Source organism: Orbicella faveolata, unplaced genomic scaffold, assembly GCF_042242905.1.
Source record: "Orbicella faveolata isolate gen_17 unplaced genomic scaffold, um_ofav_v1 contig_4, whole genome shotgun sequence".
Classification (NCBI taxonomy): Eukaryota; Metazoa; Cnidaria; class Anthozoa; order Scleractinia; family Merulinidae; genus Orbicella; species Orbicella faveolata.
Window position 1 is genome coordinate 7,602,628 of NW_028301569.1, and position 16,496 is coordinate 7,619,123.

A 16,496-nucleotide genomic window follows, 5' to 3' on the forward strand; every position below is an offset into this window, starting at 1 on the left:
TCAGCTTAGTCTTGGAAGGATTAATGACTAAGTTTGCTTCACGTGACCACGCTTCCAATTTGCCTATACTTGCAGAAAGTTCAGTTAGAGTTGATTGAAGATCTGCTGGTTTGCACTGTGTGTACAATGTGGTATCATCAGCATATTGATGACATTTAACTCCGCGTACATATGACTGAAGGTCAGCCACGTAGAGATTGAAAATGAGTGGCCCCATGATAGAACCTTGAGGTACGCCGAAACTCACCCTACAAAGCTCTGACGTTTTCTCGTCGACTTGCACAAAGTGTTTCCTTCCTGTAAGATATTGGATCGTCCATTTAAGATATTCCTTGGAAAAGCCCAACAGGCTGAGCTTTTCAAGAACAGTCTTGTACTTGATGGTATCAAACGCCTTAGAGAAATCGGCTAGTACCATGAGGGTAACTTCTCCTCGCTTCATGGCGCGAATAATGTCATCTCTGATCCCTAATAGAACAGTAGTCGTTGAGTGTCCTTTCCTGAAGCCTGAGATATTCTCTTTTAACAGGCAGTGAGAATCAATGTAATCGATGACTTGATACTATTGTTATTATTACTATTATTATTATTATTATTATTATTATTATTACTGTTATTATACGGCGTAGTCGTTGATTTGATTAAGCCTAGTTTTTTCTAACTTTGTTAAAGTTTTAACATTAATTTTTTGTCGTCTTTTTCAGTCTACAGTCAAGAAAAAACTTTTTCCTGTATAAGTTTAGCGCTGAAATGTTATAGCCATGATCCCAGTAGTCGTTGTTGTTGTTTTCAGCGTTTATCGTGTGAAAGAAGCTGCTGCTCTACTCGTTTCAAAGCTGATTAGGGGCAAAGACAAAAACAAACAGTAACAACAACAACAACAACAACAACAATCGAAAACAGAAAAAGTAGATAAGGAATGATAATCAACTTCATAGCGTAATTCAAGGTGTACAAACTGGGGTTGGTAAGGTTGAAAATGAATGGATGTTGTCGAAGTCGTTCTTAGTTTTTCGTCACTTTCACAGCAACCTCCTTATTCAAACTTCCTCAGTATTTCTTCTTCCACTTGTTTTTCCAAATCACTCCCCCCTCTAATCTCAATCAATTCAAGGCCCTAACTTCATTCTGCCATACTTTCGGTTCTCAACTTCACTCTTCTATCTCCTGTGGGCAAAACCGAAAGCGAGGGTGTCGAGTGAATGGGGACGTCTCAAAACTATATTTCCTTCGGAGTTTTGCGGAGAAAACGCTGGTTATCGATATCACGGGAAGACCAACTAACAACTGGTTACTCGAATAAAAATATAACGATTTGTATGAATCGACCGGAAGTCCAGAAAGACAAGAGGCGGTGGAGTGGGCCGGAATGAACCTCGTTCCGGAGTGAGGGAGGATGAAGGGTGATAGAATTAGCCCCCTATATACGTGTTATTCTCAAGTTATTTTTAGACATGGTATCTAGTTCTTGCGTGGATAATGCGAACACGCGCGTTGCGTGGATGTTTTCGTGGAGGATACCAAAGCGTGTAAAACTGTTTGAGCGACGCAATGAACAGAACAGTCTTGAAAAAAACAATTGAAATTTAATAGTCAGAATTTGTAAATATTTCATTAAAACTTTACAATATATGAGGTGTAGTTAAAAATGGCTAAAGTTAAATACCATTTTCTCAAAATTACTTTTTGTTATCCGGGAAATAAAAGGACTGGTGCGTTCCGGCAAATCTTCGTCATTGTATGAAGGGTTTTTGATTTACAAATGTGCATTTCGATCAAATTAATTAGAAACGACGGAAGCATTTAGAAACTTATCACGTGACCTCAGGAAACGTACCCTCGTATTGCTTAGCAACACACACGTCAAACGTCTCAGCCTCTTCGTATCCCGGTATACTTCTTGACTGCTTTCAGACAAAATTTTCATTAAAAAAAGTAATTGAAAGCTTTATTTTAATGGCAAAATAATCTCCATATAAACATAATTCCATCAAATTCGAAGGTTTTAGATTTTAGATACATATGTACACAGAAACCTACTTTGATTGTTTCAAACATCAAAGGAGTGTACAGGATAAGAATTTTGATTATTAAATACTATTTTTAATAATTAAATAACGCCGGTGATTCAAGTTCGTTTCTGTGAACAAAATAGTCTAATTAAAGGGGTCAGTGTCACCTAATTTTAGCAGGACTCACCAAACAGTCCTAAATCATAAGAAATCTAACAATCGTTTGATTTTCTAGAAAATACTCGAATATTAACAAGAAAATGAAGAAGACCAAAGATAGTCAGATTGGAAATGATTTCCCATGACAGGCTTAAGTTTTTTAAGTGTGGCTAAGTTCATAAATGTTTCGGTAATATTTTGAAATTTCTCACCTTCACAGGCGTAATATGTGACCTCCATTTTCCGTATTTATCCTCCCGTATTTATTTTCCAGCGATAACGGAAAACCAAAAGAAAAAAATTCTTACTTTATTTAGTGATTTGTGCCGACTAGAGTTTGACTCAAAAGATTTCCGGCAAAAATAATAGAAAAAGAGAAAAGAGACCTCAGCAGTGAACCGCTGGACTTCTTACTGTCCGAAAAGAGGTTTTTAACTGGTTTTATTAGGCGTACGTATGCCTCAGAACGTGTACACGCTGCCCGTTATGTAGTGCTACGTGCAGTCAAGTCTTTTGACGTCAGTTTTATGTCATACGTTACGTGAAAGAAAACCGAGTGGTTCTAAGCAGAGGTTCTTTTCCAATTCAATTTGTATCTGGCCCCTCAAGGACCGCATACATAGGGGACTCAAATCCCACATGTGGTCCCTCTAGGACGTCGTACATGGGAGCACAAGCGAAATCGTGACCAGGTCCCTCAGGGACATTATATAGGGGTGCTGAATACGATGGGCCCCGATCTGAAGTCCTGTTGGAAGCCTCCTTTGCCGACATCTCTTCGAGTTCGTCTAGATCCGCATAGTCAGCATACTCTGGTGACTCGTCGACGTCTGCTGGGGGTGGGCCTGTGGAGTACGGTGGTTGATACTGAGGGGGGCTAGGAGAGATTTTTCCTGCGGTTTCGCTGGGGTTAAGAAGGACTAGATATTCAGGCGCTTCGTCCCGGTGCTGAAAGATAAGAAAATTATTATTGCATTAGTCGAGGGTAACAATTACTCGGAAGGGCCTGTTTACTCGTGTGGCGAATCAACCATCTGCACCACTGCAACATTCTGGGGCCTGTCGAATTCTTAACGTTGAAAATTTTACAAATTGTAAGTGTCCAACTCCCTTGCATTCTGCAGATGCGCCTGAACTTTGAATTGTCCAATCAGGATTCAGCAGGTGAGAAAGACTGTACTGTTCTGACGTCAAATGCATGTTAGCAGGAAAGGCATTGAAGTCGGGTAACGTTTCTCGCTGGAGGCGGCATACAAAAGTCAAGAAATGGGATTCATAACTCCAAAACCATGGCAGAATGTAAAAAGTGAAACATTATGAAACATCACGTGTCTCCAAGCTTTAAGTTTGGCGCGAAAAATGGGTCGCCCGCGTCCGGCAACTCGTTAGTCGCGTGTCGCCAGTTAGGATAACAGCTGTGTTATTTTGAACGAAATAAGACGTTCCTCGTCATATTAAACCTAGAATTCTCGAGTTAGGTATAAGAAGAGGCCAGGGCAACTTTAACATTGTTTTTATTTTTGTTAGCTGCGTAGAAAAAGGCTTTTATGGTGTTATTTCGGTAGGACAGCTCGGCTTTGACTGCCGCTCGTATTACGAGCGAAGCAACCTGACAAAAAGTTGACGGGGTTGCGGGGTGGGGCGGAAACCTGCGAAAGATCAGCATCCCTTTCACACGGAGTAGCAATACAGGCCCCAATAGCCTGCGTAGCTGGCGAGATGATGTGCCGCGCGAATGCGCGTTACATCAGGGGCGAGGACGCGAGGGAATTTCCGCGAGCTTGACTGCCCTCCATTCCTCTTGTGGATTTAGTTAGAGGCTAGGCCGCTGAAACAAAGCACTCACGCGCGAAATTCAGTCGAATACTCTGTTCCACTTCGCCGCAGACTCAAAGGTAGAAAGAGAGTTGCAGTCGGTACGAAACAAGTGCCTAGATATCATCGGCATACCAAGAACATCCCTCCCAACGTTAAAGGGAAGATGTAAAGTAACGACAAAAGATGAATTGGAAAGAACTGTGCATGATATAAACCACCCAAATCAAACACCTCTCACAAAGCCAAATGAGCACAAAGGGCGCTAATTAGAATTGCCAGGGAAAGACATCTCCCTGCACCCACGCACTAGCAAAGAAAAACTGACATCATAAGAAATGAGTACCTTATATACCGTGTTTTTTAGCAGTGGTTGATATATAACGCCATCGGGGTTTAAACTCTGGTAGGTAGCGTTCAGTTCGGGTCTGTTGTGCGCGCGGGCTTCCTCGTTCACCAAACTCTGATAAACAGATTTCACTTCATTTGGTTTCCCTCTTTGATTAGATCTGACATCTGCACTGTCGTGGGTGTTTTCCTTGGCCTGCGGGATTCTTTTCGCTGTGTTAAGCAGTTTTCTCTGTACATTATTCAACTGAATGGTTTGGTTGTCTTTCGCACCAGGATTCGTCAGTAGCAAATCGTCGCAAGTCTCGTAAGACGGATTACCTGCAAATAAGCCAGAACAATACTCGTTTTTATTATATGGCTAGCTCCGTGAGCGGGCAAGATGAATCAAATCCTGCGCTGTGATTGGCTACCCGAGCGGGCAAGATAAAGCTATCTTGCCCGCTCGGGACTACCCGCAGTGTCCCGCAAGAAAAATTTCCTGGAAAGCCATATAATAAATCCTTTATTGACCAAGCTTGTTCGGTCAAGATGGCTGGATATTGGCCTCGTTCTTTTTTTGCGAGTTTAGGGACCTCGATTCCGTCTCGGTCCATAAACACGCAAAAAAAGAACTTGGCCAATATCCAGCCACCTTGACCTCACACTTGGTCAATAACCCATATGTATAATTTTATTAAAATCTGGATCACTGGATGTAATTTAAGACTTTTCATTGGCTTAGCCATCATGGGTTATGAGCCATTATACCATGCTCAACAAATACGGTGAGCGTACGCGTAAGTTTTTTGGGCGTTTTTATTTTTATTTTAGTTTAGTTTTCTATCTTTTGAGCGCGTTTTTAATGAAACAATTATTCCACTCGCGCTTGTTGGGTATGAGATGATTATAGCTAACGCGCGCTCGTGGAATAATTGTTAAAAATAATTGCTAAAAATCATTCATTCCTGGGCCAAGAGATTTTCTCTTTTGCACATAACTAACCGTGAGTAACTTAGCTTTTGTTCTTGGGGAGAAAACCACCGAAGGCTTTAGGCACTAATATATACAGTTTTACTATTTTTTTTTTTTTTCACTGAGCAAATCTGATTGAAACTTCTTCTTCCCTTTTTTAACAGCCATGATGAAAGTCGACCCAACAAGTTATTTTTCTCACCCCTGTGCCACCGACGGAAACATTTCGAACTTGTGAAAGTGAAGATCTTAGAACTGAACGTTTCTCATACATCATGTCCCGCTTACGAAGGAAAATGCTGGGTTTACTTTAGTTTGTCAGGCTGATTGGGCGGGGATTTTGAAACACCCCAAGGATTTCAGTTTCTGTCGTCCTTTTTGCGGGATGCGAAAGACCCTGGTTAATTATTGTCTGCACCGGCGAGGTTTTCATCGCATCCTCGGAAAACAACCATGTTTAACCACACCTTTGACAAACACTTTCACCAATTTCGGCGTTGAAAAAAACTCGTTTTCGGATGCTTCACCGTCCCTGTCCCTCTCAACTCCAGTGATCCTGGATTACCACCGCCTGGTTAGCTCAGTTGGTAGAACGCCAGATTACTGTGTGGGAGGTCAAGGGTTCGAGCCCTGGACTGAACCAACACCCAGGACCTAAAAATAACTGAGGAGAATGTGCTGTCTTTGTAATTACATCTACAAATGGTAAGACGTTCAAGTCTTCTCGGATAAGGACTTTAAACCGTAGGCCCCGTCTCCTTTATCTTCAGTGTTACATGGTTAGCAGGGGACGTTAAAGAACCCACACACTTATCGAAAAGACTAGGGCACGTAGTTCTCGGCGTTGTGGTCTGCCCTTGTCATACGGATTAATGCTTCACATAGGGTTAACCTCATTGCACCTTTACCCCAATTGTCCGAGAAAAATTGCTATGCTATGCTATACTATGCCATGCCATGCCATGCCACGCCACGCCACGCCACGCCACGCCACGCCACGCCACGCCACGCCATGCCATGCCATGCCATGCCATGCCATGCCATGCCATGCCATGCCATGCCATGCCATGCCATGCTATGCTATGCTGGGTACAAGAGCGAGCGCGAACAACTTGAAGAGTCGCGAATCGTATCATGTTAACTCACCAAGTAGACCGGCTGCAGACTTGCGAACTTTTTCTTCTGGTTCTGCATAGACCGAGTCATCACAAACAGGATTCTTGAGAAGCCCAGGCATCGGAAAGTGATTCTACACAGCAAAGCAAAACATAATTCAGTATTAGCAAACTGCTGGAAAGACGAAAAATTAACCTTCAAACGATACTCGTGACCATTTCAGAAGGTAAACAGCTTCTACGTACACGGTAAGTGGTTTAGAAAGCCTGCATTCAGTTCATAATGCTACAATGAACTTTTGCGGTAACTTTTCCTTTGTCACATTAATCGATTACTTAAATAAGTCCTTGAAAATTTACTGCATTGATCATGATTACAAGTGGCGGAATTTTGGGCGGTTTTCAATTGAGTGTCGTAAAACCAAAACAAGACTCTTTACTTACTAATTTTACTACTCAGCGAATCTCAAAACGTAGTTAAACCAAAACGAAAACAATTTCAACATTCAATCGAAAACCGCTCTAACACCAAAAAATGCTTAGGCAAATGTATTTTTCTCAAGTCCTCTCATAAAAAAAAACACCCACAGAGATTATGAATCCTAATATTAGCATTAATATTACTATTGTTGTACTGACTGCAGCCAGAATGTGGAATCTCCTCAATCCGTAAACAACTTTAGGAATGCAGTAAAAACGACGTAAAATCAGTCTCAATCTGGACCTCTTTGTTCTCAATTAAACTACGCCAGAGAAATTGAAAACGTCGTTTTCACTCTGAAAACGCATCAAATGTCTTCCGTCCACACTACGCCGGAGAAATTTGAAAACACAACAATAACCGGTCATTTTGAATGTACGTTTGAGGAAAACTCGGGAAGGAAAATCACACGACTATCAACACGTTATCGTTTTCGAAAAGCTCCGTCCTTAAAATGTCTTCCGTCCACACTAAAACACAAAGCCGGCGTTTTCAAATTCCTCCGGTTTGAAGAGCGTTTCAAAAGGCTCCGTTTTCGTGTCGGATTAGTCTGGACGGTAGCCAGGCCTAACCGTAGAAATAAAGCTCCGTTTACAGATTTCTCCGGTATAGTGGGTACGGGGCCTAAGCTCATACAAAATACATGTGTACTGCATTCACCTGAGAATTTGTAGTTGTTGGGTTTGCAATCACTAAAAACAAAGTGAAAGAATCAGACCACAATAAATAACATTAGAATAAAATTCCCAGCTCTTTGTAGCTGCAGTAAAGTATAAAGAAGAAAATGTACAGTAAAACCCAGGGCTGGACACTAACGGTAGCCAACTAGCCACAGACTGGTAGAAATTTAGTTTTGGCTAGTGCGTTTTCGATTTCCACTAGCCACTTTGGCTGGTCAACAAAATGAAATTGGTGAACTAGTGTCTGTCTCCCTCAAGGAAGACAAACACAAAATTAACACTTTTCTCGGAAACAAGGTCAGAATTTCATTGTGGACATATCATGGTACCGGGTTCAGCACGTATGCAAATTTAAATTTGTCTACTTTTCGCTGGGTGCAACGTAAACGGGGAACTGAACATGTTACTTTTGTTGAAAGAAATATTTTACAAACGAGACAGCATTTTCTGAAAGCACACATCAATGCTCTTTTTTGTTACGATTTTTTTTTTTCATGCGCAAAATAGTGCGGAACTGTAAAGGGATAACATTTCATTTAGCGTAACAATACATGGGTGATTTGTCGCTGTATGCATACTTACAAACTTACCACTACAGAAATAATTAGGTGAGAAAGATTTACTTCCTTCGACATTTAAATCAGCCGTTTTTAGCGGTCGAATTTCGCCAGCGACAGTTTACAGTATTGTTCAGATAGTTGTTTTGCTTTTGAAACATTTCTACGGCGCCTGTCTGTGAAGAAGTCTCGAAAGTTTTTACAGTGACGTCTTGGGGGTCTCGATATTTTTTCAAGGAAGTCTCAGAAAAAAAACAGAGTCCTAGGCCTGAAAGTCTTTTCGGGAGCTTGAACATTTTTTAAACTAGTTTAAGTACAGTATAATTACCAACATTATGTATTAAAGAGAGTCGCTTGCGTTGTGCTTTCAAGTCTTGCTAGTAATTCTGCTGTTATTGGACTACCTGAATTTTCGCGACACGTTAATTTTGCGCAATTCTCCGATTTAGAAAAAATCGTGAAATTAAAGTTACGCGAATAAGTAAGTGTCGGGAACATAAAACACATTATGTTACTGTTGACCTATAGTCCCGCCATCGCATTTTTATTACTTTTGACATTATTGTACCTTTGATAAAGCCAGTTTTAATACTAAATTCAAAGACATGTCTAAGTAACATTGCCAAGGAAACAAATTTTGTGTTACTCAAAAATGCAAAGTTAAAGTGATTCAAAATACAAATTTTTGCAAAATCGCGAATTTAAGTGTCGCGAAATATGCGCACCCCCAAATCGCAAATTGAACGTGTCGCGAAAATTTCCTGTAATAAGGTAGCCAACCTGAACTCTTGGCTAGTAAAAAATCTTTTTGGCTAGTAACATTTAAGTAGTCATTAGCCACTTGGCTAGTTAGTTGAAAAGTTAGTGTCGAGCCCTGAAACCCCTTCCCAACGGCCACATTGGGGACAGAGGAAAGTGGCCTTTGAAGAGAGGTGGCTGTTAGGGGAAACAGGGGTGTAATATGACACCTGTTTTTATATGGGGAAGGGACTGCAACCGTTATAATTAAAAATGGGGTTTTTGTATACACCGTTCGTCAGTAGTTGATCAACTAGCCGTTGTTTAGGTTATTTTGGATACTGTGACGCTGGAGAAAAACACTGGCCTTTGTAGAGAGGGTAATACCCTGATACACTAATACCCTGATACCCTGATACCCTGATACACTAATACCCTGATACCCTGATACACTAATACCCTGATACCCTAATACCCTGATACCCTAATACACTAATACCCTGATACCCTGATACACTAATACTCTGATACTCTAATACCCTAATACCCTGATACCTTGATACCCTAATACCATGATACCCTTATACCCTGATACCCTGATACCCTAATACCCAAATACTCTGATACCATTATACCCTAATATTGTGATACTCTCATACCCTAACACCTAAATACCCTAATACCCTAATACCCTAATGTCTTAATACCCAAATAAACCAATACTGTAAAACCCCGATACTCTAATACCCCGATACTCAATGACCTAATACCCTATTAGTATCACCCAACTAGTGGACTAATGCAAATCCTGCATTTTGATTGGCTACGCTACTAGGGGACTATTAGCAATAGTCATCGAGTAGCGAAATTGGCGCCATCGAGCGTGACGCTTTCTTTCGTTTTATTCCCAAATAAATATTTCTTCAACTTGCATTTGCTAACTTTGTTATTACCTTTTCTGTCCGACTAGTTGGGTGATACTAAAACAATTAGACCCTTCGCCCTCAAGGGCCACGGGTCAATAGCCCATTCAGCTTCGCCTCATGGGCTATTGACCCGTAGCCCGCAAGGGCTACGGGTCTAATTGTTAAATAGCCTAATACCTTGATACACTGATACCCTGATACCATGATACCCTAATACCCAATTACCCTGATTAAGTGATAACCTGATACCCTAACCCCAAATACCCTAAAACCCTGATATCCTCATACCCTAATACTCCGATAACCTAAGACCCTTATACCCTAATACCCTAATACCCTGATACCCTAATACCCTAATACCCTAATACCCTAATACCCTAATACCCTAATACCCTAATACCCTAATACCCTGGTACCTGGTACCCTGATACCCTAATACCCTAATACCCTGATACCCTAATACCCTGATACCCTGATACCCTAATACCCTGATACCCTAATACCCTAATACCCTAAAATCCTAACACCCTAATACCTGGATACCCTAATACTGTAAGACTGTAATACTCTAATACCATGATACCCTAATATCTTAAAAATCTTATACCCTATGTAATACCCTAATAAAGAAATACCCTTATAACCTTATACACTAATAGCCTGATACCCTAATACTGTAATACCCTAATACCTAAATACCCAAATACTTAAATACACCAATACTTTAATACCCCAATACTGCAGTTGAGGCTTGGCTATATTACAGAAGACAATTTGTCTTGTGATTCGTATCAATATTACGTCCTTCAATTGAAAGGTCTTATGTGGTTTTTATGAGAACCTATTACAATGCACACTCTGAAAAGAAATGTTTGAGCTCATCGGAGTCATGTGTGATCAGGGTGCCCCCTTGAGACTAGGCCAAATTTCTGGAATAGTCAATCAAAATAATGTTAAATGTTGGAAGGTGCGGCAAAAACACTTAATGACTTATTTCAAGTAAACTCACAATTTCCCTTGGGGTTGAAATACAAAGATAAATAAAAATAAATGATACCTGTTGTTCCAGCATCATAACTACCACCATTCCTGCAAATAGAAATCAGAAAGCTTGAACAAAAATATAGAGTACATATTTTATGCTGCTCAATATCTTTTAGTTAGCGCATGTTAGAGATTTACTTAGAAGTTAGAACCAACATATACAGCTTAACCAACAGTATCACAATACATGTATTTGAAAATATTGCCTGTTGATAGCTTTCTTGTTACACACTACAGTTTCAACAGGCTTGCAAGTTTTAGCCTTCTATTACTCTTGATCCCCTCAATTAACATCCTGATCGATACTTGGTTGACACTGACCTCAATTGACACTCGATCAACAGTCGGTCATATGCATCGATCAAAACAGTTAACTTAGTCAACTCTCGACTGACTGTTGACCAAGATGTCAATCAAAGTGTTGACTACTAAGTGCATGTAGATGAAGTGTCGATCAAGTAACGATTGATTGTTGATTGAGGATATCGACGGACGCTCAACCGTGGATGCCTGTACTACACACTGATCCAAAACTTACAAGTTTCAATTATGACATTAGCTGACTCCTAAACCACAAAACTACTTTTCACCCAAGCAAGAGGGCTCTGCGAAGACCTTGCAAACCTAAAGCCTAGCTTTGGAAGGTACTGTGAAAGTCATATTTCTACCATACTCAAGCAGGCCTGGGTCAAGGATGTAAAGAAGAATTATGGTTGGGCAGCTATATCTCTTGTTATCTATATAACCTTGCTACGTTTGGGATGATTTTCCTTGATTTCGTTTTTAGAAGATATAAATGATCAAAGTCAAATTTTGTTGAAAAGAAAAAAACGACCTTTGACTCTATAAAATTTTTCTGCACAAAGAGGGACAATCATTCCAAAAATGAGGGGAGGAAATAATTGACCTGCATTAAAACACATTTTTGTTCAAATGATGGTAAAAAATTGCTAAAAACCACCACCAATTCCTCAAATAATGGTGATTTTCCACTATGTCAAGTGACCTGTTAGAAGCACCAATTCTACTTTAAAATGTTCAGGACGTTAAGACCTAGCTTTGTGCTAAATTTGGTCCCATTGTCATTCATGCATTCAGAAATACAACCAATAAACTGCTTTTACCAGTAAAAGTCTTTGATCCAGGCCTTAAACTACTAGAGATTAAGTTACCTGTGCTTTCTTCTCTGAATGATTATAAGCCACACGCACAGTAAAATGAGAGCCACACATATCACAGCTGCCACACCAGCTACAATAGCGATCATCATCTTGTCCCCTTTCTTGTTCTTGTTTCTGTCTTTGTTGGGTTCTTTCCTTCCTAAACTACTAGAAATTGGTTCAACAGTTGTCGCATCTCCCACAGTTGATTCTGTTTGTGATATCTCAGTTGTAGCAGCTGGTGACTCAGTAGAACTTTCTGTTAGTACAAGGCTTGTGCTGAAAGATGTCTTCTGTGAGATTGGTGACGGCCGACTGGTTGCTTGAGTTGTTTGTTTGGAGGTTGGAACCTACGGAAGAGAGAAAAAAAAGTTCTTAATCAATTTACCAAACCATATAGTTTAGAGAATGCCTAAGTCCTTTTTTGGGATGCATTGCTATAGAATTTATCACACGCAAGGAACAGCTGATCACAGTCCTAATTACCTTTGTAATATAAAATAAGTTGAGAGAAAAATCTCTATCCAAATAAAAGCTACTTCTTCAAAATGTAATATTTAATAATATTATTGCAAGGATCCCAGCATATATTCAACATCTTGTCTGGATGAAAACAATCCTAGGGCAATGCCTGTTTTTTTACTGATCCTGATTACCAAACTAGCACAGCTCACTTTCTAAGAGACACCTTCTCTTTGCAAAGTAATTATGATTTGTCATGTCATACCTTAGCAGAAGGCGTTGCTTTTGAAACAGTTGATGGGCTCCCTAAGGTCGAAGTCAAACTCGCCATAGCACTACTAGTTCTCTGTGTCGTCAGCCTCACTTGAGTTGTCACCTTTACTTGCGTAGTTGCCTTTCCTTGCGTCGTTGCCAGTACCTGCGTTGTTGACTTCACTTGTGTTGTTGACTTCACTTGTGTTGTTGACTTCGTGGTTGTCATCACCTTTCTAGTGCTCATTGCTGTTGTTGGAGCTTTTGCCGTGGTAGGCAATGTAGTGGTAACAGGTGGGGCTCTAGTTGTTGGGTCTGGGATATTCCCTGTTACAGTAGAGGGCAAAAATGAGAAAATGCCTGACGGAATGCAGGGCAATAATCTGCGATGTACAAGTGTCCCACTGAGGGCAGGGGATGGGTAATAATACTCCCAGTTGTGTTATGCTGTAGAAACAGATTGAATTGCTGAGAACTATGACCTTGTTTGCCTTAAAGGTTTAATTTAATGCACTTCAATACAACGCCAAGTGGCTGTCCACAAGACCAAGTCAGTGGTAAAGAATCTCAGAATACCAGAGTGCCACCTCTAGAGGCACTGATAGGATAGATGATGTTGATAATGATGACGATGATGATGCAGAGTACACTACATTTGAAAAGACGTGTAGCTGAAGCACTTACATGAAAGTGTGCCTTTTGCTTTGAACACGACACAGTAACGTTTCATATCACTTTTCTTTTTACATTCAAGGTTTACTCTCATGATGTAGCCAAAATATTTAGCTGCCATGGTTCCTTTCCACTAACAACAAAGAGAAAAATAACATAAAAACAAAGGTGATTTGTGCAGTTGGCAAACACTGTAAATTAACAGAAATCAAGTTTTTATGAGTCAGGGCAATTTTTAATGGCCTGGACTTCAGATTAAGTTATCTGGGTTTCAGCCCAATCTGGGGTCATTTTTTGTTGTTGTTGCAGTGGTGTTGGGCAGGCGATTTGACTCTCACAGATTTGACTCTCATAGAGTCATATGTTTGGTGTGCTGGACTCCGGATCAAGCAGTCTGGGTTTGAGCCCTGGCTAGGGATGTTGTCTTGAGTTCTTAAGCAAGACACGTAACTCTCACAGTGCAGTCTCTCCACACCCAGGTGTATCAATGGGTACTGGTCAACTTAATGTGGGTGAAGGGGTAACCCTGGAATGGACTTATAGCATATCCTATCTGGGAAGAAAACTTAGAAATACTGCTCATGGTATCATGTTACAGATATGGGAGAAATGCACTGGCATGATGGGCCAACAAAGGGTTTAATTTACGGTACTCAGAATCAGAGGCCATGCCTACTGTCCTGATATCCTGCAATATCAAGTCACTGAACTGATATGGCTGCAATATCTTGGTCATTTGGCTGAATCTGGGTACAGTAAATACCTAATCCTGCCTTTTTGGAACACTTTGGCAGCATCTCGGGCTTGTTTGGCCTTGCCATGGGTATTTTTCCTCAACTTCATCCAACCGCGGTGGCCTTGTGGTTAGTGCGCTTGTCCATGGATCAAACAGTCCAGGTTCAAGCCCTGGCCAGGGACACTGTGTTGTGTTCTTGTGCAAGACACTTAACTCTCACAGTGCCTCTCTCCACCCAGGAGTAAAATGGGCACCAGCGAATTGTCGGGGAAACCTAACAAATTGTGGGGGAGTGACCTGCAATGGACTAGCATCCCATCCAGGGGGAGTAGAAATACTCCTAGCCGCTTCATGCTACAGAAATCGGGGTAAGCTCTGGCAGCTATGAGCCAGTCAGCTCCAAGGCTTCACTCATCCAACCAAAATACTAACCATGACTTGACCAAACTCCCCTGATATGCTGCGAAAGTGTACTAAAAAGGTACAGTTAGGTATAGGAACAGAGATCTACTGTAGATTTTAAGCACATACCCTAAGCTCATTTCTAACCCATCCAGATATGCCCTTAATACTAAAAGCATCTTTCTCTTTCTTGGGTAATTGTTTCCATGTTGCATTCAATAAGTACTCCAAGGACTTGACTTTGCATTGATATGGCTTATTTGGCAAGTCTGGAATACCCTTGGAACCTGGCAAAGAGAAATCTAGTGTTGGCAACGGATGGGTTGCATCTTCACTTTGAAACCGTGTAGTACAACCTGTTTGCAGATAAAAATGATAAAACATATCACTTAGTTTTAATTTTCATTTATATTTTTTAAATTTTATTAATTTGATTGTGGTGTGATAATGGAAAGTTATCATGTTGCATCTGGATTGAATCTGGGTTGGTGACTTGGAGCACAGTGAGCTAAGACACTTCTTTACTCTAACAGTACCTCTCTTCACCGAGGAATAAAAATGGGTTCTAACACACTGCTAAGAAAACGTGACGACATCAAGAGGGTTAGCTTGCCATGGACTTGCATTCCATCCACGGAAAATAAGGAGGCTGGTAGTTGCTTCTTTATACTATCAGGAAATGGGATAAACTTGTGCAGTGCTGGGAATTTTGGGCAAAGTGTGATTTCATGTGTTTAAGCTATTTTTAGTGCTTTTGACATCTTGAAATAATGAAATAATACCTGAAATAATTATTTCTCTGTTCTGTTTGCATTCAGATTGTGCAAAATAAGTTCCAGCTCAAATGAAAATAGAATTGCTCTTTAAAAGTGCTTTTTCATGGGGTGTAGATTTGTCTAAGTTTCTGTACTCCATGCCCAGGGATCACCTGATGGGGTCTGATGAGGAGACATATTTGGACAAATCCCACAGGATCCCTGGGGTCAGCCCCTGTGGGAAGCTGTTGAGTGATGCATAACCAAGTAAATGTAACAGTTTTAGCTTTGTTCCTTTTCCCCAGGTGGCAGATAGGGTCAAATATAACGGGATTTACCATATGTAGAGGTCATCTTTGATAATAAGGTATTAACAGCCCTGTTTCCCAACAATAAATAAAAAATCCCCGTGGAAACACAAACATCAGGGTACTAGTGTTGACAACCTTCCTGTCAGATTGTCAATTTACAACTAAACTGTATAAACAGGCGCGCCGCTCCCGTCAAGCAAGCTCTGTCAAAATTGTATTCTTTGTAGCAAGCTCGTATGGAACACAAAAGAGAAAATATTGAGGCTTTTAGAGGGTACATTCAGCATCGAAAATGAAATGTTTTTACCACATTTCGTTATGCGATTATCATATCAGCAAAGAGATCAACGAGATATTTGCGTCAAATCCTGATTATCAAGTCAAAAGTATTGCAGATCGTTCGAGAAAACATGGGTCATCAATATAAAACAAAATATCACTGAACATACAACAAAACAACTAGTCTAATAAAGTCACGTAGCACATAGAATTGCTAAGTAAACATTCTAAGCTGGTTACCTGCAGACAAGCGAACGACGCTATTACCCACACAAGTTGTCGAGTTCATTTGAAATGTTGCAGAGGGGTATTCACATTTACATAAACAACATCCTTGATTGCTGCATTCTCCTTTCCTTTCCTTGCACCAAGCACTGCCGGCGTCAGGAGATGACAGTTTGTTGGGACACTTCGCGGAAGGATCGAGATTCGAAAACAAATCCTGCCAGTTCCAATTTTGCACGCCTCTAGAGACATTAAACAAAAGTCCTTTGCTTGAGCCAAACATTAAGAAGTACAGTAACAAAAGCCAAGGTGGCATTTTGTGGAAAAGGACTGCTGTTTACACCAAGTGGATTAAATGGACTATTTCGAAATTTGAAATGGATTAAATTCCCCCCTTCCCGAATCTGCAGATA

At 40.6% G+C, this 16,496-nt stretch overlaps 1 protein-coding gene across 4 annotated transcripts; it reads right to left on the minus strand.

Annotated features, from left to right (window-relative positions):
* Positions 1 to 1,566: 1,566 nt before the first annotated feature.
* On the minus strand, positions 1,567 to 16,491 carry LOC110068656 (uncharacterized). Of its 4 annotated transcripts, none has more exons than XM_089276482.1 (10): positions 16,099 to 16,491; positions 14,643 to 14,869; positions 13,388 to 13,508; positions 12,828 to 13,030; positions 12,002 to 12,339; positions 10,843 to 10,874; positions 7,545 to 7,576; positions 6,435 to 6,537; positions 4,333 to 4,655; positions 1,567 to 3,119 (listed from the first exon to the last, which is right to left on the minus strand). In XM_089276482.1, the coding sequence occupies exons 1-10, from the start codon at positions 16,397 to 16,399 to the stop codon at positions 2,757 to 2,759; spliced, it is 2,043 nt and encodes a 680-aa protein (XP_089132608.1). In that variant the 5' UTR covers positions 16,400 to 16,491; the 3' UTR covers positions 1,567 to 2,756. The 4 variants fall into 4 exon arrangements, with proteins under 4 accessions (XP_089132608.1, XP_089132607.1, XP_089132606.1 ...); XM_089276481.1 differs by having other exon boundaries at positions 4,342 to 4,655; positions 12,717 to 13,030; positions 16,099 to 16,490; XM_089276480.1 differs by having other exon boundaries at positions 12,717 to 13,030; positions 16,099 to 16,489.
* Positions 16,492 to 16,496: the final 5 nt, after the last annotated feature.